The sequence below is a fragment of the Monocercomonoides exilis genome (genome assembly GCF_001643675.1).
Source record: "Monocercomonoides exilis strain PA203 chromosome Unknown scaffold52-633478, whole genome shotgun sequence".
Classification (NCBI taxonomy): domain Eukaryota; phylum Preaxostyla; order Oxymonadida; family Polymastigidae; genus Monocercomonoides; species Monocercomonoides exilis.
In genome coordinates, this window is record NW_027150597.1 from 23,381 (window position 1) to 50,377 (window position 26,997).

The 26,997-nt window shown below is 38.9% G+C and overlaps 8 protein-coding genes across 8 annotated transcripts; 1 reads left to right on the forward strand and 7 right to left on the reverse strand.

Annotated features, from left to right (window-relative positions):
* Positions 1–149: 149 nt before the first annotated feature.
* On the reverse strand, positions 150–4,979 carry MONOS_13745 (uncharacterized protein). The gene is made up of 3 exons (XM_067866476.1): positions 4,800–4,979; positions 4,509–4,718; positions 150–4,456 (listed from the first exon to the last, which is right to left on the reverse strand). Exons 1-3 carry the CDS (start codon positions 4,965–4,967, stop codon positions 479–481), a joined length of 4,356 nt encoding a protein of 1,451 aa, XP_067720571.1. The 5' UTR covers positions 4,968–4,979; the 3' UTR covers positions 150–478.
* A 228-nt stretch (positions 4,980–5,207) lies between these two features.
* Positions 5,208–5,505, reverse strand: MONOS_13746 (uncharacterized protein; the record flags this gene model as incomplete). The annotated part of the gene is made up of 2 exons (XM_067866477.1): positions 5,208–5,223; positions 5,300–5,505. 2 exons carry the CDS (start codon positions 5,503–5,505, stop codon positions 5,208–5,210), a joined length of 222 nt encoding a protein of 73 aa, XP_067720572.1.
* Positions 5,506–5,548: 43 nt separating this feature from the next.
* On the reverse strand, positions 5,549–13,443 carry MONOS_18187 (uncharacterized protein). The gene is made up of 3 exons (XM_067871181.1): positions 10,927–13,443; positions 10,223–10,329; positions 5,549–10,135 (listed from the first exon to the last, which is right to left on the reverse strand). Exons 1-3 carry the CDS (start codon positions 13,384–13,386, stop codon positions 5,818–5,820), a joined length of 6,885 nt encoding a protein of 2,294 aa, XP_067720573.1. The 5' UTR covers positions 13,387–13,443; the 3' UTR covers positions 5,549–5,817.
* A 363-nt stretch (positions 13,444–13,806) lies between these two features.
* MONOS_13747 (putative flagellar associated protein) lies at positions 13,807–17,802 on the reverse strand (the record flags this gene model as incomplete). Its single annotated transcript, XM_067866478.1, has 8 exons — positions 13,807–14,090; positions 14,172–14,365; positions 14,588–14,667; positions 14,932–15,431; positions 15,514–16,631; positions 16,739–16,928; positions 17,296–17,366; positions 17,434–17,802. 8 exons carry the CDS (start codon positions 17,800–17,802, stop codon positions 13,913–13,915), a joined length of 2,700 nt encoding a protein of 899 aa, XP_067720574.1. The 3' UTR covers positions 13,807–13,912.
* A 7-nt stretch (positions 17,803–17,809) lies between these two features.
* Positions 17,810–21,128, reverse strand: MONOS_13748 (putative Dipeptidyl Peptidase IV; the record flags this gene model as incomplete). Its single annotated transcript, XM_067866479.1, has 5 exons — positions 17,810–18,155; positions 18,259–18,415; positions 18,592–18,943; positions 19,135–20,931; positions 21,002–21,128. 5 exons carry the CDS (start codon positions 21,126–21,128, stop codon positions 17,925–17,927), a joined length of 2,664 nt encoding a protein of 887 aa, XP_067720575.1. The 3' UTR covers positions 17,810–17,924.
* Positions 21,129–21,186: 58 nt separating this feature from the next.
* On the reverse strand, positions 21,187–22,015 carry MONOS_13749 (putative 60S ribosomal protein L12-1). The gene is made up of 3 exons (XM_067866480.1): positions 21,883–22,015; positions 21,640–21,820; positions 21,187–21,558 (listed from the first exon to the last, which is right to left on the reverse strand). Exons 1-3 carry the CDS (start codon positions 21,991–21,993, stop codon positions 21,353–21,355), a joined length of 498 nt encoding a protein of 165 aa, XP_067720576.1. The 5' UTR covers positions 21,994–22,015; the 3' UTR covers positions 21,187–21,352.
* Positions 22,016–22,077: 62 nt separating this feature from the next.
* MONOS_13750 (putative 60S ribosomal protein L9-1) lies at positions 22,078–23,211 on the forward strand. Its single transcript, XM_067866482.1, has 4 exons — positions 22,078–22,157; positions 22,227–22,429; positions 22,487–22,700; positions 22,799–23,211. Exons 1-4 carry the CDS (start codon positions 22,112–22,114, stop codon positions 22,894–22,896), a joined length of 561 nt encoding a protein of 186 aa, XP_067720577.1. The 5' UTR covers positions 22,078–22,111; the 3' UTR covers positions 22,897–23,211.
* MONOS_13751 (Histone H4) lies at positions 22,954–23,591 on the reverse strand. Its single transcript, XM_067866483.1, has one exon. The coding sequence runs from the start codon at positions 23,553–23,555 to the stop codon at positions 23,238–23,240; it is 318 nt and encodes a 105-aa protein (XP_067720578.1). The 5' UTR covers positions 23,556–23,591; the 3' UTR covers positions 22,954–23,237.
* Positions 23,592–26,997: the final 3,406 nt, after the last annotated feature.

Here is a 26,997-nt window from a genome sequence, read left to right on the forward strand (position 1 = left end):
CAAAATTCACTTCACTCTCTCACGAAATTTTGTGAAAATCAGTTTTTCACTTTTGAATCGGTAAAAATTTGATGCTGTTGTTATTTTTTTGTGCGTTAGTATTATTTTAGTTATATTTTATTCTTTCCTGAAAATTATAATAATTTCTATTTATTTTTATTCCAATGAAAATTTAAGATATTTTCATTTTGAATGCAAATTTATTATTTTGAATGAAAAATATATTAATTCGAATGCAAAAATTCTCATTTTGTATAATTTTTGGTGTATTTGTTTGCATGCTCATCAAATGATTTATTTTAAGCATTTTCATTTTGTCATTTTTCTCTGTTTTCAACTACAAAAAACAAATAAACAAATAAGAAAAAAATGAATTTAAAAATTTACAAAAAAACACATAACACAATCATGAAATGAGGTGAAATGCAATTACTACAAAAATTTTTATTATTTGAAAAATCTCCCAAGATTGAGAAATTCAAACAGCTGTATTAGAAGGAAGCGGTGGAGTTTTCACTCGATTTAGAAGACTTGTGTTGTAATAATGAGTTGAAGGGATTACTTTACCACACGAGCTTTTCGATCGATATCTTTCAGGTTTCCCAGTTTTATCGTTATCAATCGTCATAGACGAAGAACCAGCCAGATAATAATCTTTTTTACTTGCCTCTGAATCAGTTCCATTTGCCGAAGGTCGGCAAGGCAAACCACTTCTGCCGGGTGCTGCAAGCCGCATTGAAGAATTGACAGCTTCATTTGAAAGTGTGGAGTCATCTGCATTTTGTGGCATGCTGAATATTTTTGAAGGATAGAAATACTTCTGCCGCTTTGCCAAATCTGTCAATGATTTTAAATCATCGGAAGGATTCTGAAACTCTCCGTTTGATTGGAAGTGAGCCGCTTCTTGATTTGAAGAAGGGTGTGAAGAGTCGGCAGGCAACGAAGAGCGCGGCGGAGAAGCTGATGAAGTCGAAGGCGGAAGACGCAGTGAAAGTTCACCGTGTGTGTCGACCAGAGTGAAAAGTGACTTGGTGTTCTGAGGTGATGAAGTGGAAGATGAATCAGCGCTTGTCTTTCCTTCTTTTTCTTTTGCCTGCAAAGAACGGTCAGCGCGCCTTTTTCTGGAGAGGGGAGAGGAGGAGATTGAAGTGGAAGGTTGATATTTGCCATCAGATAGCAAAGCTGAAGTGTCTGTGTATTTAACACTGCCCTGCTGTAGCATAAGCAATTTTTCTGAGGGAGTTGAAATATACAGCTGCCTTTCTTTCACAGTCGTGTCATCTTTTGCTTGACCGGGATTTTCGTCTTTGCTGTTCGTGCTTGGATCAGTACTGCTTAGTGGCTGGTCCACATTCCTAAAGCCACGCTCTAAAACAGGTGAGCATCCGTCTGTCCCGTTCTGATTTGTGAGTGAAGCATTCTGAGATTCCGCAAGAGTGTTATGTTGGGAAATTGGCGATGTGAATGTCCCGCTCCTCACAGTCACTACAGCCTGCACTTGCTCAGCTGTATCAGGACTAATAGTACAATGATACTGTGATGTGGAATATGACATGGCTGGAGAAGTGTTTGTGAAGCCTTTCTCGGGTTCCGCTTTGACTTGTGGCTTCTGCTGGCTAATTGACGATGAACTTGAGCACATTGTATTTGATTCTTCACGAAGCTTCCTGAATTGCTGCTGGGTTGAGCTGAATTTCAGACTGTTTCCTGTTCCGTAAAGAAAGTCTGTAGATGCCAGTGGAGAAGTCAATCCTGCTGCCTCTTTTTCCCTCTGATAAAGAAGTACAATCAGCTCCTCCACTCTCTCTTGGCTCGGCCTGCTGAGCAGCGCATATTGCTCAGGCATCTGCATTTTCCTGAACTGGACAAGCGAAACATCGCTCAATTGAGAGTTGCGAGGTGTGAACGATGCCATCGAATACGAGCGAAGTGAAGTGGGTGCGCCTAAAGTTGGGTGATAAGTCGGGGCAGGAACTGTGTCCTGTTCCAGAAGCGTGCTCATCCTTCTGCTTATCGGCACTGTGATTCCATTTGTGTTTTCTCCATCCACCACATACGACGATGGCTGTGCATAGCGCATTTCAGATGGCCTTCCATCGCCAAATTGAGTGCCCAAATTCGCAGTGGAGCTTGTTGAGGCTGTCTGATCTGGAACTGAAGAACGTGATGTGGATGGGCCGCTGAGCACATCAAGCTTGCATTCAGAAGGGGTCCGTACATGGATAATATCGCGTGCTCCTTCTCTTTCCAGAGGAGTGCCTTGCCCGTCGATTATCCACTCCAGCCCTCGTTCTTCGACATAATCATTGAAATGGTCTGAACTGCTTGGAGTCATTGTCGAAATCACAGTCATCTCCATATGCTTCTTCTCTTTCTTTTTGGCATTTTCTGGGAATCTCCTCTGAGCACCTGCCAGATTCGCAGTGGAAGATGAAGAAGTGACAACAGAAGGCGAAAATGACTCGGTGGGATTTGAATACGAAGGTGTTGAGTGATGGGACTGTCCAAACAGCGCAGTCGAAGAAGGCACATCAATCAGAGGAGGAAGCATCGCATGCCTTTCACTCGCCATCTGCTGCCACAGATCCATCTGCGCCTTGTACATAAGCTGTTGCTCAGGGGTGAGGAGCAGGCGCGCAGCGGCTAACACCTTTTCGAGGCTTTTCCGCTGCTCCTCTTCAATCATCTCCCGCAAAATACGCATTTTCTCTTCAGCGTCACGCTCCCGCTCTGCCATTGTCCCCTTCACCGTTCTGGTCAAAATGGGTGTTTTCCACTTTTTCTTCAATTTTTCTTGCAAAGCAGCATATTCTTCTTCAGTTGGGATCCATCCTTCGATTCCTTCTGCATCTGCCTCCTCTTTCAATCGAGGACACAAATTGCGCATGCTCTTCAGCTTCAATTTCTGAGCCAACATTTTCCATTTGAGCAAAGTCTCGCTTTTCGTCGTCAAATTGTCTTCCTTTTTGGATCGTCCAAGTGCTTCGTCTTCCTGCAACGTGAATGATCCCTTCATGCTCCGCTCCAATACCGCAGCCATCTCAGCCATTTCGTTGCTCCTTTTTTCCCCATTCTCCTCCACACCTTCATCTCCAGTAAGCGATACTGCAAGTGCATCGAAGCCTCGTGCATCTCTCGACTTTGGAGAGCGAAACGGCGCATACGAACCAGCACTTATTGTCCTCTCATCAACAACCGCAGACAATGCTCTTTCAGAACCTGAAGCATTCATCTTGCTGCCATTCAGCTCTTCTTTGTTCGCACTGACATTCAGAAACTCTCCAAGCTCATCCACATTTCCCGATGGGCTTTTCACGAACTTTCCTGAACTACCAGTGATGGTTGCTTCGTTGCCAGCCTTCATTGAAATTGCCGGTGGAGACGATGAGAGCGTGGGATTGAGTAATTGCTTGTCCGTCTTTGCATCTTTTGATTTTCCCTGCTTCATCTGCGAAAGTAGTGCCAATTCTCTCTTTCGAAACTGTTCGTTCAGGCGATTGCATTCCGCAACCAGCTCTTCGTGTGTCATTGACGAATAATCAGGATGCTCCGCTATGAAAGAGTCGGTCGAAAACAATGCTTCATACTTGGCCAATTCCTTTTCCATTTCTTTTATACGTTTCTTGTTGTTCTCTGCTTGTTCATTCTCTTCTTCTTTGAACTCGTTTGATAGCCTTAAGAGATTCTTAAATCTTTCGTCTTCATTAATTCTGTTCATATTTCTTAGTTCTTGTTCCTTTTGCTCTTTGAACATTTCTCCCTCGATGCTCACAATATTCAACTCTCTTTTTGTGAATGCCAGCTCATCCTTCAAAGACTCAATCTCTTTTTCTCGCTCTTTCAGCTGCTTTCCCAGTGCCATCTCCCTCGCTTCCCACACACTTCGCTCTTTCTCTCTTTCTTCTTCCTCTTTCTTTCTGGCTATTTCAACTGCCTCGTCTTTCTCTTTCTTCAGCAGCTGCTCTTTTTCGTCCATCTTTTTCTGGAGCTCCTTTCGCGCACCATCTTCTCGGCTTTCTCCACGCAACCATTCAACTTGTGCCGACAGTTCTTCCTCCTTCCGCCGAAACTCTCGTTCTGCTTCAATTAAGCGTTGATTAAAATCACGTTCCATAATCTTCATCTGGTTCTCCAACACTTTCTTTTCTTTCTCAGCGTCTGCGCGGTTTTTTTCAAGAATCTCAAATTTCTTTTTTATGATTTCCTCTTCTGATCTCTCTCTTTCTTCTTTGCTCTTTATCACTCCATCAATAATTTCCTCAGGATTGAAAATGTCAAAATCATCTTCCCTAAAAAATCTATCAAATCTTTGCCTTTGCTTCAATTGTTCTTTTAGCATCATCACTTCTTTTAAATACATTTCTCGCTGTTCCAATATCTGAATGTCTCTCCTTGAAAGTTGATCTTTCAGCATATCCATTTGTTTCTGAGCAGCCCTACTATCTTCTTTTGAATTCTCAAATAATAAACATAATAAACATAGATAAAAATTTAGAGTCATTCCAAACCACAATTGTTTGTTTCAACTGTTCAATTTCAGAATTCAACTGATTTGCGGATGGCTTCGGTAAAGCTTGTTGTTTCGTTTGCTCTTCCTCAGAATTTATTGATTTTATTTTTTTCTCATCTTCTGAAATTAAGTTGCGCTGCGAATATTCTTTGATAAATATGGCAAAACGTTTTAATATATTTTCTGATTCGTTTCGAGCGGTTTCAATCTTCGAAATTTAAAATAAAGAAATTTCACAAAGAAAAAAACAAAATATCGAAAAATGCTTGTGAACACTTTTGGCACAAACATCTTGTTGAGTAATAAAAGAAGAATTGATTCTGCTGTCCGTGCCGGAAAAAAAATCGTCAATCTCCTTTGTATATTTATCAAGGCCATCAGAAATAGCATTTTCTAAAGAGCTACTATTTTTGCTCAAAGGTTCTATTGACGGCTCTTCAGGTAATTGCAATTCCATTTCGTCCAAATTGATCTGCACCAATCTTTTCTTTCTCAAAAAGTTCTTTCACAAATACTCATGATTAAACTTTATTCATCATAAAATTATTCGAATAAATAAAATATATTTAACACAAAATGTAATGAAGTGAAAGAACAGAAAATCAATAAAAAACGTTTCTTTCAAAAATGAAGAAACGCTTGCTAAAATTTTGAGATATGGCAAATATACTTTACGGTCATATTATGGAGATGACATTTAAGGAAGAGCTCCACTGTAAAAAGAATAAATTATTTGTTAAAGAAAAATCCAGTATAATTAAAAAAATAAACTTACAATTATCATCATACATTACTGCAAAAATTGTTACGCCCCCACACATCAGAACAACCAATGAAAAAAATCCAGTATCTTGAAGAAAATACCTAAATTTGTCTGAACAAATAGGTTCCGTTTCTATGTTGCAGTGTATTGTTTTATACAAATCAGATGCAAGCGGTATAAGTCCAACGACAATTAGAACAAATCCAAGGATTGCACTGACTTTCTTTGACATTATTTATTGTTCTCTTTTCGTTGTGATCTTTCTTTCAAAAAGAAAATAAGAAAGGGAATTTTATTATTTGTATAAAAAAATCCGTCCGTGTGTATGTGTTGAAAAGCAAAAATTGAACAAAATAGTATAGTGAACCATGTCACAAAGCTCAATTGCAAAGTGCCCAAGAAAAAAAAAAAAAAATAGAAAACAAATTAAAAATTATTTAAAAAAGGATTAAAATATATAATAGGGATAAAGAGTTTATAAAGAAAAATAAAAATAAAAAAATAAAATTGTGAATGAGTTAAAAAGACATCAGAATTCAAAACATTATAGACGATAAGACGAACGCGAGGTGGAATTTGGAGGGATCAGCGGCATGCGATAAGGAAGTCCCACAAGAAATGAATGGGAGCCTTGAGCAGCAGGCGCTGCAGAACGAGAAACTCTCCTCTTCTTCTGGCGAGATGAGGTCTCATCCCATCCCTCCTCTTTCTCTCTCTGCCCCATCCTCCTTCCCCCTCCTCTTTCCCCTTCTCGTTCTCCCCCTCCTCCTTCTCCATTCACCCCTTTCCTCTTCTTCACTTGCATCGACTGCGCCTCTCTCCTCTCCCTCCTGCGCAACTTTCCCGCAGCGCTCGGAGAATTATCGCTCTCTATTTCTCCGTCTGCCTCGTACGAGTTGTCGTAGTCGTCCTCTCTGTCGTCTGCATCCTCCCTTTCTCTCTTCCCTTTCATCGCCCCGCGCCGCTGCGCTGGGCCATCTGCATAGACAGCATGAGTTGCTCTTCCATCTGGTTGAATAACACCCTGTCTCCCTTGATCAGCATACGCAGGCTGAATACCAGGCAGAGGAGGATATTGATAAGATCTGCTTTGCATTGCAGAAGAAGAAGAGGAGGAAGAAGAAGAAGAAGGTGAGAATGCATTTTGAGGGGCAGGGCGCATCAGAGGTGAAGAATAAGGAAGTGGATATGGCTGAGCCTGTGGTGGGTACATAGAAAGAGGTGCATGTGAGGTTGGGCTGGGCAGGCCATATGAATATGCAACAGGAGCAGAAGAAGAAGAGGAAGAGGAAGAGAAACCAGCAGCAGCATTATCCAAATCCCCCGTGGAATAAAGCACTTGATAGCTCCCATCAACCATCCCGTCCTCTGCCACTATCCCATCTCTTCCTCTGTCTCTCGATGCTCCTCTTTCTCCTCCTCTCGATATTCTCTCTCTTTCCCTTCCTCCTCCTTTCCACGCAGCACCCACCATCTGCTGCGGTGGAGATGCTGAAGGAGGCATGCCAGCTGCTCCAGTGCTTAGAAAGCCATTCATTCCCATCCCCATCCCCATCCCCATTCCAGCCCCTCTCAGCGGAAACGGCACAGAACCCGGCCTCGATGCAGCTCGCTCAGACACATCTGCCACCGTCCGCTTGAACACCTCGTCCTCCTTCGCCAGCTCCTCCTGCTCGTCTCTCCCTTGTTTCAGCAGCACTGTGCTGTTCCAGGGGAGCAGCACCACCCACTCCGCCAGCCCTTCCCGGCAGCGCTGGGTGAGCAAATGGACACGGCTGATGATCTGGTGGAGGTCTCTGATTGGAGTGCCCACATCAACCAGAGAGAAGAATGTGTCTAGCAGCACACCCCGCACTGCTATGCACCTTGCCAGCTCTTTTCTCTTCTCCACGATTGGCTCATACCTCTCCACTTCAGAGAACAAGAGGCGATAGTTCAGCAGCGTCGCTGCCTCTCTCAGAGAAGAAGGGGCTGAAGCGACGGCGGTGGAGGAAGAGGTCATTGCTGGTGGAGAGGGAGGGTTGGATGAGGAAGAACTGGATTTAACATCAGCAATGCTCAGCTTTCGGGGTGTTTCAAGAGCTGCATCAGTGTCTGAGAGTAAAGGAGAAGAAGAAGAAGTTGTAGAAGAAGAAGATGAATTAGAAGAAGAAGAGGAGGAGGAAGTGGAAGAAGAATCAGAAGGAGAAGAAAGATTGCTTCCAGGGCTGACAATGCCCATCAGCGGGGCAGTTTCAGACGGAGGCACTTTGAGAACCTCCCAAATCGCCTTCACTTTCCTCACGGCTCGCAAATACTGGGCATACAGAAACTCAAATGCTGGTGTGTTTGTGCGGGGAGAGTGAGGTGTTGCAACTGTGGCAGAAGAAGAAGAAGGCGAAGAAGAAGAAGAAGCTTTATTTCCCATCCCACTTCCAGTCTGATCCAAGTCTGTCTCCTTCATCTGCAGTTCCTCTGCGCCTTCCATCGCATTCAGCTCAGCTGCAAACTCCGCAGGAGACAGCAGAACAAGCTCAGCATCCTTCCGGCTGACTGAAGGCGGATACACACCAGGCACTACACGAGGCACACGCGCCTCAATCGGAGCAGTCAGAACAAGAGTGTCTGAAGAAGATGGGGAAGAGGAGATGGGGCGATAAGGAGAGGGGATGCGGGGATTGGAAGGAGCGTTAGAGGAAGAAGATGATGATGACGGAGAGAGAAGAGGGAGCGAGGGAGATGGCCGGTCACGAGGCTGCGGCCTGTCCTTCCGTGCTGTGTATGCATTGCCCTGCTGATACGCCTCTCCTTGCTGCAGAGTCAATGAAGGTAAGATTGCTCCTCCTTCTCTTTCTCTTTCTCTCTCTCTCTGATTGCCTGCCTTTGACGATTGTTCAGCTCCTCCATTCTTCGTGTGTGCTTTGCTTTGTGGTCGTGGACGCGAAGAAGCAGGTGAAAAAGCTCCTGCATCACGGGCACTGGATGTAGTGGTGGCATCCCAGGCAAGTGGAGGGAGAGGAGGTTTGGCTGCTGAAGAAGAAGAAGAAGATGATGATGAATGTTGATTGTCAACTCCATCCCCTTGTGCATAGAACCCAGGGCTCATCGATGCATTCTGATATGCATGAGGCAATCTTGGCGACTGCTGCATCTGCATCTGCATCTGCATTTGTGCCTGTGCTTGTGCTTGTGTCTGAGGTGGATAAGGCTGATACTGCTGCTGATACGGCTGGCGGTATGTGGAGCCTGCCATGCCCATATTCCCCATATTCCCCATTGGTTGATACATAAACTCTGCATTCCTCGGCACATTCGCAATGATCGGTGAATATCCCACAATCGTCCCTTGCATCGGCTCTCTTCCACCTTCGTAGTACCCTCCTTGCACCCCTCCTCCATATGCTCCTCCATATGCTCCGCCATATCCTCCATACCCTCCTTCTCCTCTTTCTCCTTTTTCTCCTCCTTCCCATTCGCGTGTCCCACTCATATTCATCCTCTCCTTCCCTGGGCGCGGTCGGAACCGCTTCGGCTGCTGCTGCTGCTGTTGCTGCTGATTCCTCATTCTGTATTCTCCCTCTGCATATCTTCTGTCATCCTCCACACCCCAGCTCTCCTTCAGCCTCTCTCTCTGCCACTCTCTGTCTCCATATCTCTCTCTATCTCTATACCTCCCTCCTCTCTCCATACCCCTCGATAGCGATACTGCCCTCCCTGGTACTTTCCTTCCTTGCCTCGTCCCCATCGCTGAGTGTGCAACAGACCCACCGGAAAGCTGCTGGCTGAATGCAGCGCCGGCATTGGCTGTTCTTGCTCTCCTGTGCTTCTCCTCCAGCAACAGTAGCTGCTCCAACTCCAGTGCCAAAGTCCTGTCCTGCTCACGCCGCATCGCCTTCCGCTTCTTCAGCGCCTGTTTTGTGTCTGATTCCTTTCTTGCAGCGCTTTTCTGTGCGTTCTCTTCCTTCGCAATCTTCTTCAGATGCCGCTGCATCGCTGGCTGGTCGACGATCACACAGTGCTTGTCCAGCAGCGCATTGTATGGCTCCATCGCCCTCTGCCCCGCGGGGGGCGGGCGATTGTCCCATCCTTCCTCTCTCTTCTGCAGCAGCTCATTCTCCCTCTCCTGCCAGCTGTCTCGCTTCACATTGCTTTTGTCACCCCGCCTCTCTTCCCGGAGTTTCTCCGCTCGGCGATTCGGAGAAACTCGTTCGGAGCTCCGGTTTGTTGCGCCTCGGCGTGTTGAAGACAGTTCTTTCTCTGCTTTTGTTCTCTTTTCACTTTTCTTCTTCGGCTTCTTCTTCATCGCCTTTGTTGTCTTCTTGTCGCTTCTTTCAGACTCCATTGCTGTGCCTGACAAGTTCCCACTCTCTCCCAATTCAGAACTATCTCCAAACATCTCTTTCTCTCTCTTCTTCCCTCTCCCTCTCCCTCCTCCTCCTCCTCCTTCTCCTTCTCCCCCTCCTTCTTCTTCCCCTTCTACTTCCTCTTCATTCCTTTCTGAATGTACCGACGTGTTTGTCGAGCTGAGTGTCGCCAGCAGCTTCTCCCTCTCTGCCTTCATCTCCTGTATCCTCAGCTCCTCCTCCTGCTGCATCTTCTCCAGCTGCATCAGCATCACCTGCACCTGCTTCTGTTGTTTTTCTCTCTCTCTGCTTTCTGCCTCGTCCTCCACGCTGCTCTCCCGCTGCGCCGTCAGCTTCTCCTGAAGCAGCTGCATCTGCTCCACCATCGTGTTCATGTGCGTCTCCAGCTGTTTCTCTCTCTGTGCAATCTGCTCGTCACAGGAGGAGGAAGAAGAGATTGAAGAGGCTGAATCATCGTAATCATCATCATCATCATCATCATTAACATTGCTGTCATTGTCATTGTAGTCTTCTTCATAGCTGTTGGTATTATTGTTATTGCTTTTATTGCTATTGTTATCATTATTTTCATTTTCTCTTTCCTCTTCAGTGTATTTATCTTCAAACGAATCCTCATATTTATCAGCATATTTAGCTTCTTCTTCTTCTCTTTCTCTTTCTTCTTCTCTTTCTTCTTCCTTCCTTCTTCCTTTCTCTGTCCGCACTCCTTCATCCTGAGCGAGAGAAGGCGAGTGTGTTGCAGAGCTTGAAGGAGAAGAAGGAGAAGAAGCAGCAGAAGAAGAAGCACGAGAAATGGGGCGAGAAGAGGAAGGACGAGGTCTGCCTGCAGATTTTTTGGGGTCAGAAGAAGAAGAAGAAGAAATTTGAGAAGGAAAATCTTGATTCTCTTTGGATGATGATATTTCTGAATCTATTTCTTTTTCTTCCTCTTTCTCCTTTTCCTTTTCCTTTTCAGTTTTTCTTCCTTTCCGTTTATTCTGCAGTTGTTTGATTTCTTCTTTGTATTTTGCATCTCTTCTTGCTTTCTCTTTCATTATCGCTGATATCTTCTGCTGTGCTTCATCTATCTGCTTCTGAATATCTTCTTTTTCTTCTTTCTCTTTCTCTTTCTCTTTCTCTTTCTCTTTCTCTTTTCTTCTTCTTTCTTCTTCCTCTCTTTCTTTTTCTTCTCTTTCTCTCTCTTCTTTCTCCTTCTCCTCCCTCTCCTTCCTCTTCCTCTCCATCTTCTCCATCTTCCCTTCTTTTGCCTTCTCCAGTTTTGCTTTGTATTTCGCATCTTTCTCTTTCTTCTTCCGCATAATTGAAGATACTTTTGCTCCAACTTCTTCATATTCTTCTTCTTTTCTTCGGTTTGCTTTCTTTCTCTTCTCCTCTTCTTTCTCCTTCTCTTTCTCCTTCTCTTTCTCCTTCTCTTTCTCCTTCTCTTTTTCTTTTTCTTTTTCTTTTTCTTTTTCTTCTTCTCCTTTCTCTTCTTCTTCCTCCTCCTCCTCTTCTTCTTCATCTCCTTCTTCTCCTTCTTCTTTCTGATATCCAAACATATCTCCTTCTTCGCTCTCTTCTTCTTCTCTTTCTTCCTTTTCTTCTCTTTCTTTTGATTTTTTAACTTCTTCCTCTTCCTCTTCTCTTTTTTCTTCCTCTTTCTTACTCTCTTTTTGACTTTTCCTCTTTTCCTGCAGTTTTGCTACTTCTTCTTTGTATTTCGCATCTTTCTCTTTCTTCTTCTTCAACGTCGCTGCAATCTTCTGCCCACTCTCTTTATACTTTTCATTTCTTCTTCTTTTTTCTTCCTCTTCTTTCTCCTCTGCTTCTCTCTTCTTCTTTGCTTCTTTTTCTTTTCTTTCTCTTTCCTCTTTTTCTTTCTCCTTTTCCTTTTCTTTTTCTTCCTCTTCTTCCTCTTCCTCTTCATCTCCTTCTTCCCACTCCTCTTCTTCATCTTCCTCTTCTTCTTCTTCCTCCTCTTCTTTCTTCTCTTTCTCTTTCTCTTTCTCCTTTTCTTCTTTTTCTATCAACTTCTTCTTCTTTTCGCTTCTTTCCTTATTCAATCTTGCAATAGACTGTTTATACTTCTCGTCTTTCTCCTTTTTCGCCTTCAAAACACTCGATATCTTCTGCCCACTCTCTTCATACTGCTTCTTCCTTCGTTTTTCTTCTTCTTCTCTTTCTTTCTCTTCCTCTTTCCTCTTTTTGTCATCTTCTTTCTCTTCTTTCTCTTCTTCCTCTTCCTCTTCTTCTTCCTCCTCTTCTTCCTCTTTCTTCTTCTCTTTTGCTTTCTCTTCTTCCACTTTTTGTGCTTTTGCTTCTGTAACTTTCTTTTCTGGTTTTTCTTCTTCCTCCTCGTCCTCTTCCTCTTCTTCCTCGTCCTCTTCCTCCTCCTCCTCTTCTTCTTCCTCTTTTTCTTTTTTCTCTTTCTCTCTTCTTCTTCTTTCTTCTTCCTCTCTTTCTTTCTCTTTCTCTTCTTTCTCTCTCCTCTTCCTCTCCATCTTCTCCTTCTTTCCTTCTTTCGCCTTCTCCAGCTCTGCTTTGTATTTCGCATCTTTCTCTTTCTTCTTCCTCATAATTGAAGATATACGCTCCCCTGTCTCTTTATACCTGGCTTCCTCTTTCTCCTTCATCGCTTTCGCAATCGCTGCTTCTTTTTCTTTCTCTTTCTCCTTTTCTTTCTCTTTTGCTTTTGCTTTTTCTTTCTCTTTCTCTTTCTCTTTCTCTTCTTCCTCCTCTTCTTCATCTCCTTCTTCCCACTCTTCCTCTTCCTCTTCCTCTTCTTCTTCATCCTCTTCTTTCTCTTTCTCTTTTTTCGCTTCTGCCTTTTGAACAGCAGCAACATTTTGTGATTGTACTTTTGCCACTGGCTGTGGTAACATCTGCTTTTTGCTTTCTTTCTCTTTCTCCTCCTCTTCCTCTTCCTCGTCTTCTTCTCCTTCTTCTCCTTCTTCTCCTTCCTCCTCCTCTTCTTCTTCTTCTTCCTCTTCTTCTTCTTTCTTCTTTTCTTCTTTCTTCATTCCTCTTTCAATCACAACTTCCTTTTCAGGTTCTTTTTCTTTTTCCTTCTCTTTCTCTTCAATTTTTGCTTTGCTCTCCTCAACTTCTGGAGTCACTTTCTTTTCAGCAACTTTTGTTTCTTTCTCCTCTTCCTCTTCCTCCTCCTCTTCTTCTTCTTCCTCCTCCTCTTCTTCTTCCTCCTCCTCCTCATCCTCCTCCTCATCCTCCTCTTCTTTATTTTTATCTTCTTTTACTTCTGGTTTATTTTCAGAGATAGGCTGAGAAGGTGCTTTTGTAACTGGTTGTGGCTTATTATCCTCTTTTTCCTCCTCCTCCTCTTTTTCCTCCTCCTCCTCTTCTTCTTCCTCATCTTCTTCTTCATCCTCTTTCTCTTTGCTTTGTTTAATCTCATTGGCATTTTTCAGTTGCGGTTTTTCTTCAATTTTTGCATTACTCGTTGCACTGGTATTTGAAGATTGAACAGGAGCCTGATTGCTTTGAGTCTGCTTCGCATCAGATTCGCCATTTATTTTCATACTGTTATTTTTTCCCTTGGCTTCACTTTCTTCTTCTTCCTCCTCTTCCTCTTCCTCCTCTTCCTCTTCTTCCTCACCTTCGTCTTCATCATCATTTTTTGTAACTTCTTTTACTTTTGGAGTTTCTTCTTTTTTCAGTTCTTTTGCTTCAACTACGTTCTTTTCTGGTTCTTCCTCCTCCTCCTCTTCTTCCTCCTCCTCCTCTTCCTCTTCCTCTTCTTCGCCTTCATCATTATTTTGGCTTCCAATCTTCATTGCAGGTTTTGAAGCATTATTATTGATTTGTTGCTGACGCTGTGGTTGTGCTAATGATCTATCTGCGTTTTTCTTTTGTATATTTTCGGCCTCTTCTTCTTCTTCATCTTCCTCTTCCTCCTCTTCTTCTTCCTCTTCTTCCTCTTCTTCTTCATCGTCATCTTCCTCTTCCTCTTCCTTCTTTTTTCTTAAGTCATTACTTCGTTGTTGTAAGGCCTTTGATGCTGCGACTTCTTCGATGCAACGATTAAATAATATTGCAATTCATTCATGAAAATATTATGTCAGTTGGAATGCATAAGCAATGAGATGAAGTATCAAAGTACAATATTAAAAAACGTTAGTTGATAACTTGAATTTATAAGTTAAGTATTCCTAACCTTTTGCCATCTATGAAGTGAATAATAAAAAGAGCAAAAAAACGTTAATTGCGCCCATATTTCTTTCCGTTAAGATCAACAAAAACTTTTTTGATATGAAAAAAATAAAGTGGATGAAATGGTTGTGTGATGATGAAGTGAATAATTTAGAAGCCTCCTAAGTCTTCTGCTTCAAGTATATGATCAATTGCAACAGTGGGATCATATTCAGCTGCTTCAACTGAACTTAATCTTTGCATTGCTCTTCCAACAGCAGTTCGTGTATGCCTGTCTTCATCTAATTTTGCTTTTTCTTGTTCTATAACTGCTTTGTCCGATAAATACCTACAAAAATCAATTTTGAAATTCAAGTGAGTGAACCAATGGCAAATCTTGATAAAAAAAAATCCTATTAATTGCTCATACTTTCTTTTCATCTCGTTGATGCTTGCTTCTTTCTGCCTCTGTTTCTTTTCGTTCAAAAGGCGTCTCTGCCGCTCTTCGTGTGCCTTCACAGCAGCAGCCGCTGCCTGTGACTGCTTCTGTTGGTTCAGCTGTATCTTTGCTGTCCGTTCGCTTCCCTTTTGCAGATCGCGGAATTTCCTTCCTTCTCGGCCAGCCTGTTTGGTGTGAGGGAAAAAGTTATTTTGAGGGGGAAAAAAAAAAAACGTTATTTTAAAATATAAACAAAATTGACAAAATTAAATCCCCAGTTAAAATAAAATTAAGTGAAAAATAAAAAAATGAGAGATGAGAGTAAATAAAAAAGAAGATAGAAAAAAAAATTCATATTTGAAAGGGTTCATAAGCAAATTTCTTCACAACGAAATAAAATGACATACCAGATCATTTGCCAGAAGTTTGTTTTTCTCTCTAATTGCTCGTGCTTCTGCCTCTAACATTTCAATTTCTCTGGCTTTTGCTGTTTATTCATTGAGCAATTTTTGTATCGATTAAAAAAAAAAATTTGAATATGAGGGAGAAAAAAATGAAATAAAGGATGAATCCAGAAAATCAAAGAAAAAGAGAAAGAAAAAGAAAAAGAATGAGTCATTAGTATTAACGTCACATTATTAAAAATTAATAATAGGAAAGAGAGAGAGATAGAGAGATAGAGATAGAGAGATAGAGATAGAGAGATAGAGAGAGAGAGAGAGAGAGAGAGAGAAGAAAGAAAGAAAAATACCTTCTCTTTTAGCCGTCAGCTTGTCGTGCATCTTCTCAGCAGACTGGTCTCTCTGCTTTTGTGCCAGCCTCTCCTTCATCCGCTGCTGCATCTGCTCTTTCTCTTTCCTTTCTCTCCCGTCCGCTGCTGCCCTTTCCCTCAGCCGGCTGATAAACTCCACTTTGCTCTGCATCTCTGCCTCCTTCTCTGCTTTCGTCGCCAGGATCGCATTCCTCCTCTCCTCCCTCTCTTTCTCTTCTCTCTCCTGCAGAAGCCGCAGCTTCTCCTTCAGCTCCGACAGCGACATCTCATCCAGCAGCCCGTGCCCTGGCGTGGTTGTCGGGTCAAACAGCTTCACTCCTCCTTTTCCTTCGCTTCCTCCTCCTCCTTCTCCTCCCGCTGGCACACGCTCCAGCGCTCTTATCTGCATAATGATGTCTCTTCTCTTCTCTTCCTCGGCTGCTCGCTGCTCTGCCAGCTGCCGCTCTCGCTCGGCTCGCTCAGCTGCCATCTTTTCAGCACTAAAAAAATTGGAAAAAGAAAGAAAAAAATTTTTTTCGATTTGAAAAATAAATAGAAAAGCTTCAACAACTTCTGGCAAACTTATCTTTTCTCTGCTCCAGCAGCAACTTCTTCGCAGCATCAACATTCATCTTCTCCTCCACTGCAATTTCTTCAGCACGCTTTCTGATGAGCTCTGCTTCTTCATCCTCCTTTTCCTGCTTTGCCAGCAGCAGCTCTGCCATCTCCCCAGCCAGCTCTGCCGCAGCCACTGACTTCTTCACCTGTGAAAGCATCTTCGCCTTCTGCGCCTCAGCCGCGCTGGCTGCGATCTCTTCCTTCGTCTGCTCAATCTGCACTGCCCTCTGCGCTTCCTCCTCTGCCTGCTGCTTGCTCCGCCACCGCTCAAACTCCCGGCTGTCCCTCAAGTCTTGCTCGAATTGCTGCAAAATCCGCGCCTCTTCTTCCTGCTTTCGCCGAAGCGCTTTTTCTTCTCGAAGAACAGCCGCAACTGTCAGACGCACTGGCGCTGTTGGAGGGTATGTAGGCATGGGACGAGCAACTTTTTTGTTGAACTGAAGTTCCTTTTGCCGCTTTTTTTCCACTTCTTCTGCGACTCGTGATAAATTGGATGGACGACGATCAGTCGCGAGATCAAAGGGCTTCACCTCCAACGTAGATTCTTTGCTAGTCTTTTTTGTGCGCATGGTGTTGTCGGGTTTTGTGTAGTGGGATTCAGGCACCGGTGACGCAGTAAACGTTGTCTTGTAAGCTTTTGGAGGTTGAACAGCTCGAGGCTTAGGACTTGTTAAATTGAACGGTTGAACAACAGTAACTCTTGTTGAACGACCAGTTGCACCCATTCCTCGTTCAACTCCAGTTAGTCCGCTTGTTCCTGATACTTTTCCAGTAAGTTTTTCGATTAAATTCAAAATCTCTTGTTCATGCAGCTTCATCCTAACTTTTAAGTTTTCAACAAACTCTGGTTCATACAGTTTGCATAATTCTATTTTAATATTATTCTCGAAATTGTCCCAGTTCCAAAGATATTGTAAAAGCGTGGCCATCTTTGCAGGACGTTGTGAATTCACAAACATTTTGAAATTTGAAAAACCAAGCTGGTCAATAGCCATTAAGGCAAGATATGTTACGACTGTATAAAGTGATGAATCTGATTTTAATGAGGTAGTGCTTGTTTCAAGAAAATTGGATACAATCACCTTCAAATAATAATTATGAATATTCCAAAGAAGACATAAAATTTAAAAATAAAAACGAGATGATTATATGTTCTAAGAATGCAAAAAATTAATGTGTTACTGCATACATCAAGTAAACGCTTGTATCTTGTACATCCAGCTATAACTGATTGAATAAATTCATCATCGTCATCGTCGTCGATAGGATGTTGTTCATAATATTGTTCCGCATAAGCCTCAATTGTTTCAACAGATGGATCAAATCCTTTCAAAAGAAATACTACATAATCAAGTAATTCACCTGGTTTCAGGCTCATACTTAATGAAAAAGTTAAATAAAATTTTTGTAATGGGTAGTTTTCTTGAAAATGACGAAAAGTTTGATTTCTCCTTTTTAATTATGATTTATATTAAAATAATATAAAAAACAACAACAAATCAACAATATTCTCTTTTAAAGTCTCAAAATATTCATTTGTTTAAAAATAATGAACGACAAATGTAAATCATAGAACTCTAAACAAAAATTCTCAATTTCTCAAAAAATCAAAAATTATAAAACATGCAAATTAAGAAAATGGATTAACACTAAGTGACAGAGGTGGAAAAGAAAATTCTTTAATGATAATCTGAAGGTACAGAAGAGGAAGATGGCATTTCTGCTTTAACTGCAATTAGATCTGACCTATCAACCACGGGCTTTTCACAAGGAAATGCTTCTGTAGATACAGGAACACTATCTTGGGAAGTTTGAACCTTGAAAAGGATTTTTTAAAAAAAATATTGTTAGAAATTCTAAAAAGACTTGATCAAAAGTAAATACCCCTCTTAAAGCATTAAATGAATCATAGCCAATCTTATCAAGGTCAAATTTTGCATAGACATTTAGAATGGAAGCGAGCTGCTCGGGTGTTTGCGCTTCCAAATCATACGTTTCGGAAAATAGCAAATCAAATGAATGTGTTGCAGTATCTCGAGGTACAAGATCGAGTACCTGCTCTGCTGGTATAAACCACTGGGTCGAAGATCCCTTAACATTTCGAACGCCATCAGCTGCGAATTGAATCTTTCTTTCTTGGTTTTTACCTTCACTGTTAGTTTTTATAACCTCAAATACCTCTGAATTTTGAAGTCCAACATCAGTACGGTTTTTTTTATTGAAAACGTTAAACATTTGATCAATATCGACCATAAATAAATTGAAGTTTTGCTCTTGCTCTACTTTTTTAAAATTTTCAAAAAAAATGACATTCATACTAAAAAAACACTCGGAAAAATGTATTTGCAAAATTAAACTTGAACAAATAATTTTTCTCAAAGATCTTTGCTCAACTCATTTCTTTTAGCTCGGATTCTCTGCCTTTCTGTTCGAGGATAAAATCCAAGTTTCTGATCAATTTGCTCAGTGAGAAATCCATAGAGAGATCTGCGTGAATGAGGCAATCGAATCGAATGTTGATCGTTGGGAAAGATGTTGAGTGCATAATTTGTAGCTTCTTCATCAACCAGTTTTCTGAGAATCTGCAAAGAATTAACGGGATGAACCTAGTTGAGTTAAAATCAAATGAAATAGCATTTCGATAAAATATTTTGAAAAAAAATAATAATAATAATAGAATAAAACTAAAAATATTGTTTTGCTTCAAACATTATCATCAGATGTTCCATAGCAAAGTGTCCATTTCTTTCCTTTTGAGATTGCAGTGATTCGAGCTGGAGTAAGATTGCTGCTGTTGACATATGAAGACCTGTCCTTAGCATCATACTGCATAAATCGTTCTGTATACGGTGCATCGTAAAGAGACCTGAGAATAAAAAGATTCAAATATTTTTATAATAAATAAAAATGAATAGAAAAGGAATGATTTTCAAGTTGAATTTGATTTTTTCATCATCATCATCATCATCAAATTAAAAAAAAGATCAAATCCAAAAAATACTTTTTTTTTTCTTTTATTCAAATAATCATTTCTTAACAAACCAGTCAGTCACAGGTGCCACCGCAATGCCGAATTTGAAAGGGGTGTCTTCAGACCTGCTGAGTGTTCTGATAGTCATGTACCCTCCAAACGACCAGCCGTAGATCATCAGGCGCTGCTCGTCCACAAACGGATACATCCCTGGCAGTTTCTTCATCAGCTCTGTGTAAACAACCTCGTTCTCCACGCCAAGCGTCTTGAAGCACCTCGAACGGAACTTGATGCCCTGAGCCCCGCTGCCTGGCGCATCGATGCTGACGATGACCAGCCCCTTTGATGAGCACATGTACACATGCCAGTTGTCAAAGTCAAAGGCGTTGTTCACCATGTTGTGGTTGGGGCCTCCATATACATCTGTTGTTTTAAGGAAATGTTGAATTTTAAAAAAGTAAATAGATATGTGAATACATATAGAATGATAGAGTCATCAAATCAAACAAAAAAAGATAAATGTTAAAAAAAATAAAAATAATATGCAAATACAATTAAGTTTTTCGTTTTTTCAAAAAAAAAATTTTTTTTTCTATATTAGCATCAACACATACATAACATCGTTGGGTACTTTTTCCTTTCATCCAAGTTCTGAGGCTTCATAATTCGCATCCTGTACTCCTCGTTATTGATCGTCACTGTCCTCATCTCAACCTGAGGATATGCCTTGCTGTTCAAAGTATCAATGAGCTCAGAATTGTCTTCCATCATTTGATATTTCTCCGGCTCGCTTGAGCTGCACAGCGTATACACAGGCGGTGTGGCGTAGTTCTGATAGGAGTGCACAAAATACTCTCCAGTGTCTGAAAAGGAGGCCGTGTGTGTGCCAACCTTGTCAAAGAGATACTTCGGCACATCGTACTTTCCATTCACCTTGTTCAGCGACACCCAGAAAAGTGCTCTGTCGTTCGCACTCGGAGCAGCAGCAATGAAGAAGAGCTTCTGGTTTTTGCTGTCAAACCCAGAAATCTCAATCACATCATACGGGAAGTCCTCCTGCTTGATTACAATTTCGGCTGCTTTGTCTTCTGTGTTGTCCAGAGGGAATATGCCAATGGAGCACCCGGTCTTGTCATCGGGCTCTTTCCACGAGTCCCACAAATCCACGATGCTTTTCAGGCTGTCCACATAAATTGGTGATGTGCTTGGTGTCAGCCAAGTGCCCTGAACAGCTGTGTGCTTGCATATCCTCTTCTCCTTCACTTCCTCTTTCCCCACTTCAATCCCATAAAACACTCGCTCCGTCTGGTACCTGTTATAAACGGTGTATACAAACGTCTTGTCCGCCCACAGGCACTTGCCCAAATAGGCTTCGTTGTCATTGAATTCATACTTGTGCAACAATGTCTCACCTTTCACATCGTATACAGACACGCTCACCTTACTGATCGGCTGGCCAGGAGAAGGATAGCGGAACTTCCACTGCACATCAAGTTTATTGTCTGATGGCGCTGCATCTGTCACAGGAAGCTCGATCTTTTTGTTCGAAAATGATGAGTGGATAATTTGCGTGTGCATCGCAGGAGCTTTCAAGGGATAGTTATAAGATGACTCTTTGTTAGCCTTCTTTTTTTCATTGAAGTCTGGATAATTGCTTGTGTCAAGATCGTCATAATGAGGAATAGAAACGATTGGTACATCTTTCTGATTGAAGGTTGCAAAGGCAACGTATTGACCATTTTCATCCCACCACAAATATCTATCTCCTTCCATAATCTCTTCTTCATGTCCCCAATCTGCAATGCCGTTTAAAATATCTGCGTCCACTGGTGAATCTCCTTTGAATGGTTCTCCATTTGCTTTGGTTGAATCAGTAATTCTAATGTCCTTTTCTACTTCTAATTTGTTTTTATCATTTCGTTTGAACACCATTGCATAAACATCGTTCTTTTTCACGTATGCGACTTTGCATTCGTCTTTATTGCAATTTGGCGCAAATGTTGCCATTTGAAGCTGTGTTTTATCATTATCCGTTCTCACTTCAACAACTTCTTTGTTATCCAAATCATAAATAATGTAATCGCCAAACGAAGAATGACGATAAATTGGTTTTACATTAATTGCAAATAAAATTAATTTTCCATCTTCACTAATTTCAACATTATCAAAAGAATATGGTTTATCATCCTTATTGTGCCTTTCTGCAACATCTTTACCGGTACAAATCAGTGCAGAATTATTGTTCGTTGCATCAACGCTATAAAGAGGCATTTCTTCCTTTGTCGTATCAACGTATATGAATTTGTTATTTTTCTTTAACCATTGTGCAGATACGCCTTTTGGATGTAAAGAAAAAATATCATCAAACGAAAAAGCATTTTTGTTTTCGGGTTCTTTCACATAAGATGTTACTATCCAAAAAATAATTTTAAAACATCAAAACTAAAAAAAAAATACTAACAAAATAAATAAATAGCACACAAAGGATGACAATCAGCGCATATACAACTGAAACAGACGCAGCGCATATTACAAAAAATATATCAGAACTGCATAAACGACCTATGCAACTCTGAGAATGATGAGAAAGCTTGTGATGATCTTTCATTTTTGCCCATACATTGAACTTAATTTCCACTTTTTTATCAAAATGTTGTGCAATTCAACAATAACTTCCGAATATTAATTAAAACAGCTTATTTAAAAGAAGAAAAACATCATTGGATCAATAACAGACAAAGAGCAATTTAATTGAAGAGAAGACTTTAAATGTTGAAATTGCTTTCACAATTCACAATCGATGTGTTTAGAAAAAAATGAAAGTTAAATTGATTAAGCGTCTGGAACAGCAATAGTTCCATCATCAATTCTTGGGAAAAGATCCTTTGGAGATTGCCCATCAACTGAGCATCCAACGCTGACGCATGAGCCAAGAATCTCCTTAACTGTGCCTTTTAAAGTGCAAGCAAGAGATCTGTCGCGAACAGTACGTGCAATTTTTATGACCTGATCCATAGTGATTGAGCCACTGTGTTTAACTTTAAAAAATAATGTTATTTTTGAGAAAAGGCATAAAAATGTCTCATAAATTGCAAAATTTCATGAAATATCCAACGTACTGTTTTTAACTTTCTTTCTGTCTCTTGGTGGTTCGTTCAAAGCTTGGATAATCATTGAAGGAACTGATGGAACAACAAAAACTTCTGCTTGTCTGTTCTTTACTACAAGCTTAACGGTCACACGAAGTCCTTTCCATCCCATTGTAGCTTTTGCTATATCTTCTCCTGTTTTTTTTGGATTCTATATTTGCATATTCAATCGCATTATGAAAAATATAATAATATTCTTATCAAAAATCAAACCAATCCAAGAGGACCAATCTTTGGTGCAAGTGTTGAAGCTGCACCAACTTCACCTCCAACTGCACGAATGAATACAATCTTCTCTTCATTAGGATCAATCTTTGGCGGCATTTCAATAGAATTTCACGATCATAATAATCCTGCGATGACTTAATAATAAGATCGCTCCCTTTTTAAATTAATATAATATTTCCGCAGTTTCCTCCAGCGAAAGTGAAAATCGCTAAAAATGAAGACAATTCATCAAGTTGAAACGATATCAGTTCCACGCGGAGGTTCTATAATACTTTTTTCATATTTTCCACTGAAGTATTTGTTTCAATTTTTGATATTTCATCGTTTAGTGAAAGTTGAAGTACATTGCAGACAGGTTCGTGTGACTGGACCTCGTGGTGTTATCAAGAAGTCTTTTTCACATATCCCAGTTGATTTAACACGTAAAGGAAGAAAAGTCACAATTGCATACTGGAGCGGTAACAGAAGACAATGCGCTCTTGTTCGCACTGTTTACACAAAGATCAACAACATGATTCAAGGTGTTACAAAGGTGTGAATACTTTTTCTAGATTTATCTCTTTCTTTAAAAAAATGTATTTATTTTTAGGGATTCCAATATAAGATGCGTGCTGCATATGCCCATTTCCCAATTATGATGGTTGTTTCTGATGATAAGAAAACTGTCGAAGTGAGAAACTTTTTGGGAGAGAAGCGTGCTCGCATCATCAATCTCCCCGAAGGTGTCACAGCTTACAGGTCAACTGGAGTGAAAGATGAAATTGTTCTTGAAGGAATCGACAATGAGTTGGTCGGAATGTCAGGTTTGTTATGATTGATTGATTTGCAAATCTCAATTTATTTTTTTTTTTTTAATATTTATATTTTTATTTTTGTTGTATAAAATGCTTTGAACTTGCAGCCGCTCAAATTCATCAAAGCATTCTTGTGAAAAACAAGGATATTCGTTTCTTCTTGGACGGTATCTACGTTAGCGAGAAGAATTCCATCTCCGAGTAAATATTTTCAATTCTTTTCAATTCAATTCGTTTCAACAAGAATTAATCAACGATTGAAATTAATTAAAATTATTTTGTAAATAAATATTCTCTTTGTATATTTTTTTCAAAAAAAAAATATTTTATTTTTAAAGTCAAATTAGTAAAATTTGCGAAATCAATACAATAAATATAGTTATTAGTCAATATTAAATGAATGAAATTTTTCATTTTTGAATTGATAATTTTTTTTAATTATATAATCATTAAAGCAATAAAATATTTAATTTTTTTTCTATTATTAAACAACGTGGTCAGACCACGGGGAAAAAGAACTTAAATATGAAATGAAGAAAACTTTGTTTATGCTCCAAAGCCATAAAGTGTTCTTCCTTGGCGTTTAAGAGAGTAGACAATATCCATGGCGGTAACTGTCTTCCTTCTAGCATGTTCTGTGTATGTCACAGCATCACGAATAATTCCTTCAAGGAACATTTTCAAGATGATTCTTGTTTCATCATAGATAAGGTTGGAGATTCTTTTCACTCCTCCTCTGCGGGCAAGACGACGGATGGCTGGTTTTGTAATTCCTTGGATGTTATCGCGAAGCTTGCGATATCCCTTTGCTCCAGTTTTTCCGATACCTTTTCCTCCTTTTCCACCTTTTCCACGTCCAGACATAGTTTATATATTAATGTTTATAGTTTAAAATAATTTTCACCACATCTTCATTTTTTATTTATACTCTAATTTTTTAGCCCATAAACATGAAATTGGACAATTCCCAAATTTTTATTTATGAAATAATAAATTAAGAAAATAAATGAATCGAAAACAACTGCTCGGAAAAAAAAGATTTATATTTTCGTTATTGCATTTATCATAAAAGGCAGTATGATAATAAATTCTTGGAGTTTGATATTCGACCAAATGGAAAACTTCATTATGCAAATAATTCTCATTACAAAGTGGAAGAAATGATCAGAAAAGAAGGTTTGATGAACTGATTTTATCATCTTATGTTAACTGACGCTTCTGTTCGTTAAATATGAATAAACTAATGAATGTTTATGTGTTACTTTCAAAGTCTATTTAAGTCCTTGTACTGTTGCAGAATTACAGAGGATGATTAATGATACGGATATTATGAGGTTAAATGATGTTTGTTGTTTTCTAAGGATTATTAATGATGCACCATTTTGTATTTTCTCTTTTGTTTTCCAATTTAGAGATAAACAAAGAATTACTTGAAATCTACAAAGAATTTAATAAAATACAGAAATTGTTAATAAAAATTTAAATGGTTCTTTTGTAGTTTGCATGGGTTTCTTGATAATTGCCAATTTTGTTAATTTTTGAATTCTTTCTTACACATGCAGTCTTTAAAATCACACAAATATTTAGGATTGAAGAGATCCAATGGATTAAGAACATTTTATAAACTTATTCAGGACTTAAATAAATTTTTTATTTTCATTAATTGGACTTCTCTTTGAATTTTGCCTTTTGTTTTCCATTTTATAAACTACTGTTTTTTTCCTTTTTTTTTTCCTGGTTTTTGTCTTGGGGCACATTGATAAAAAATCAACGAGTATTTTTTAAGGAATGCATATTGATTGAGAAAAAAGAATGAAAGAAATTTTAACAGCAATATATTTTATTTAGCTCTCAATTTTCAATCATTGAAACGCTTTCTTTTTTTTTTTATAGTTAAGATAATTATCCTTCACAAATCTCAATTTGTTGAATTTTCAATTTTTCTGCTTTTCATGAGCAAACATTACCTTCTCAATTAATACGTTCACTACTCTGGTATTATTTTTGAAGTCATGAATTTTTTTGTTTTGTTGAACAATTTTTTGTTCTCTTTAATTACAGTTTTCATTTTCATTTTTTCGGTTAAACCACTGAAGTTATTTAAAAAGCCTATAAATGAATGCTAAGAGAAATCATGAACATTCATAATATTGTTTTCATTTTTGTGTTAAAGTTAGTGAACCAATTCAAATTTTTTTAAAAGAAAAGTTTCAAAAGGAAATTACTCTTTCACAAAAAAAAAAAAAAAAAAAAAAAAAAAAAAAAAAAAAAATCTGAAATAACGAACTACATTGACTGATGTGATAGAAACTTTATCAATTCATCACTCGGATTTTGTCTCTTTTTATTGAGTTTAAATGATTTGTCTAAATTATTCTTATTTCTGGAAACACATTAAAATTTAATTTTTTATTCCTGATTTGAAAAAACACACGTTTTGATCCAGATTTATTCTGGTTAACAATCCCAACATGTGCAATAAATTGATGAAAAATAAAATCGATATATTTTTTTATTACGGAAAGATTCTTAGCAGTTATGTGGAAAGTGGAGTGTGACAATGCATCATAATTAAAAATATAAATTTTCAATTATTCGGGTTCTTATTTTCAAAAAGTTGAAGACGTTTACCGTTTTTGCTGAATAAAGCTGAACATTTTGGTGATTATTTTTGAAATCATATTCTTTCAATCAAATATTTTCGTTTTCGAATTCATTTTGAATATCAACAAAAAAAACACTGAAAAATGAAAAGACTCACAAATAACATCATCATTTTCATTTCAATGTAAACATTTGTTCATGAAACAGTTGTGATAATTATAGCATTTGAATTTAAAACCTTTTCCCAATGTCAAATAACCTTGGAGAAATCAATACCCCGAAAAAAGTGATGATTTCAAAAATTTTCGCGCATATGGTTATTCTGAATGACAGAAAGAAAATACGATGATAATAAAAAAGAATGTTCAATTGTTTGTGCGAAAAGTTATTTAAATAGAAACACTATGCTAGGTTCAACGATTGACACAAATAAACAGAATGTTTAAATCTGTTTATTATCTTCAGGTTATGAACATCTCACTGTGATCCATAAAAATTGTTGACAATTTTGTCGATCCATTAGTAGCATTTGAACAATGTTGAAAAAACGGACTTTGTCAAGTTTACAAAAATCTCCTGAAAGAAATGGAATTTTTGAGAAATGAAGGAAAATACGGACTTTCAAGCTTTTTTTGCACAAGGCATTGAAAAATTGATTCGCTCATAACTTTAATTTCGCTTTCTCAGATTTTAAAAATAAATCTGATTTTCATATCTGCAAACAGGCTTCGTTGAAATAATAATATGAAGTGTTGTGACATTCCGCGAATGTCAAAATGTGAACACATATTTACAGATATCGCATAAAATACCGGACATCGCACAAAATACCGGACAAGATCGATATTTCAATAACTGTAAGAGAAATAATTCTGACAATTTTCCTCAAAACACACCTCATCAATACAAACTCATTTGATATACAAAACTTTCAAAGCAGCTTCATTTGTGCTCAGAAAAAATAATAATTAAAATTTAGGAGAAATAGGATTTTGTGTTTCTCCGAGATAAAAATAAAATTTTTCTCCATGCATAAACGAGGAAGTTTTGAAAGTCTTGAATGTCACATGAGTTTGTATTGATGAGATATATTTTGAGGAAAATTGTCAGAATTATTCCTCTTGCAGTTTTTATGAAATTGATCTTGTCCGGTATTTTGTGCGATGTCCGGTATTTTATGCGATATCTGTATTATGTTTTTTGATCTCAAAAAGTCAATGAAAAGTGCATAATTTTTCAATGAAAATGCCAAAAGCAAAATAATTTGCCCCACCTTTTGGGATCTAATTATCGTTATTTTGAATAAATGATATTTTTGTTTAACTTCAAGCCAGGAGTTAGCAGTTACCAAAATCATTATAAAACTAATAATTTAAATATAAAGAACACAAATTAGATGAATTTAGGTAATGTTGTTTTGTTTCCTTTAACTGTGTGGAATAAACTTGTAAAATGAACAAAATTTTCGTTTTTATTGTTGATTAAACTTTGATCTTATCATAATTTTTTAATATTCAAAATAAAAATGGAGAGAATTAATAAAACATGTTGTAAAGAGCTTAGCACAAGTTAAATATCATAAAAATTATTTATTTGTATTTCATTGAATTGTAACTTTAATGATTCGACGATCTACCAAGTTTGATTGAGGTTCGTGATAAATCAATTAACTTTTATTGCATATTGCAAAATACTGAATCAA

Bases quoted from the DNA above. Each gene is read 5' to 3' on its own strand.
- MONOS_13745 (XM_067866476.1), bottom strand. From the start codon at position 4,967: ATGGAATTGCAATTACCTGAAGAGCCGTCAATAGAACCTTTGAGCAAA. The intron at 4,719-4,799 runs GTTTGTGCCAAA...TAAATTTCGAAG, and splicing joins CTTTTATTACTCAACAAGAT to ATTGAAACCGCTCGAAACGA. The intron at 4,457-4,508 runs GTTTGGAATGAC...TTATTATTTGAG, and splicing joins AGTTGAAACAAACAATTGTG to AATTCAAAAGAAGATAGTAG.
- MONOS_18187 (XM_067871181.1), bottom strand. From the start codon at position 13,386: ATGAAGATTGGAAGCCAAAATAATGATGAAGGCGAAGAAGAGGAAGAG. The intron at 10,330-10,926 runs GTATCTTCAATT...TCTCTCGCTCAG, and splicing joins ATGAAGAAGTTGGAGCAAAA to GATGAAGGAGTGCGGACAGA. The intron at 10,136-10,222 runs GTTTGAAGATAA...TAATACCAACAG, and splicing joins GCTGATAAATATGAGGATTC to CTATGAAGAAGACTACAATG.
- MONOS_13749 (XM_067866480.1), bottom strand. From the start codon at position 21,993: ATGCCGCCAAAGATTGATCCTAATGAAGAGAAGATTGTATTCATTCGT. The intron at 21,821-21,882 runs GTTTGATTTTTG...ATGCAAATATAG, and splicing joins AGATTGGTCCTCTTGGATTG to AATCCAAAAAAAACAGGAGA. The intron at 21,559-21,639 runs GTACGTTGGATA...TATTTTTTAAAG, and splicing joins CAGAAAGAAAGTTAAAAACA to TTAAACACAGTGGCTCAATC.
- MONOS_13750 (XM_067866482.1), top strand. From the start codon at position 22,112: ATGAAGACAATTCATCAAGTTGAAACGATATCAGTTCCACGCGGAG. The intron at 22,158-22,226 runs GTTCTATAATAC...TTCATCGTTTAG, and splicing joins GATATCAGTTCCACGCGGAG to TGAAAGTTGAAGTACATTGC. The intron at 22,701-22,798 runs GTTTGTTATGAT...TTGAACTTGCAG, and splicing joins TGAGTTGGTCGGAATGTCAG to CCGCTCAAATTCATCAAAGC.
- MONOS_13751 (XM_067866483.1), bottom strand. From the start codon at position 23,555: ATGTCTGGACGTGGAAAAGGTGGAAAAGGAGGAAAAGGTATCGGAAAA.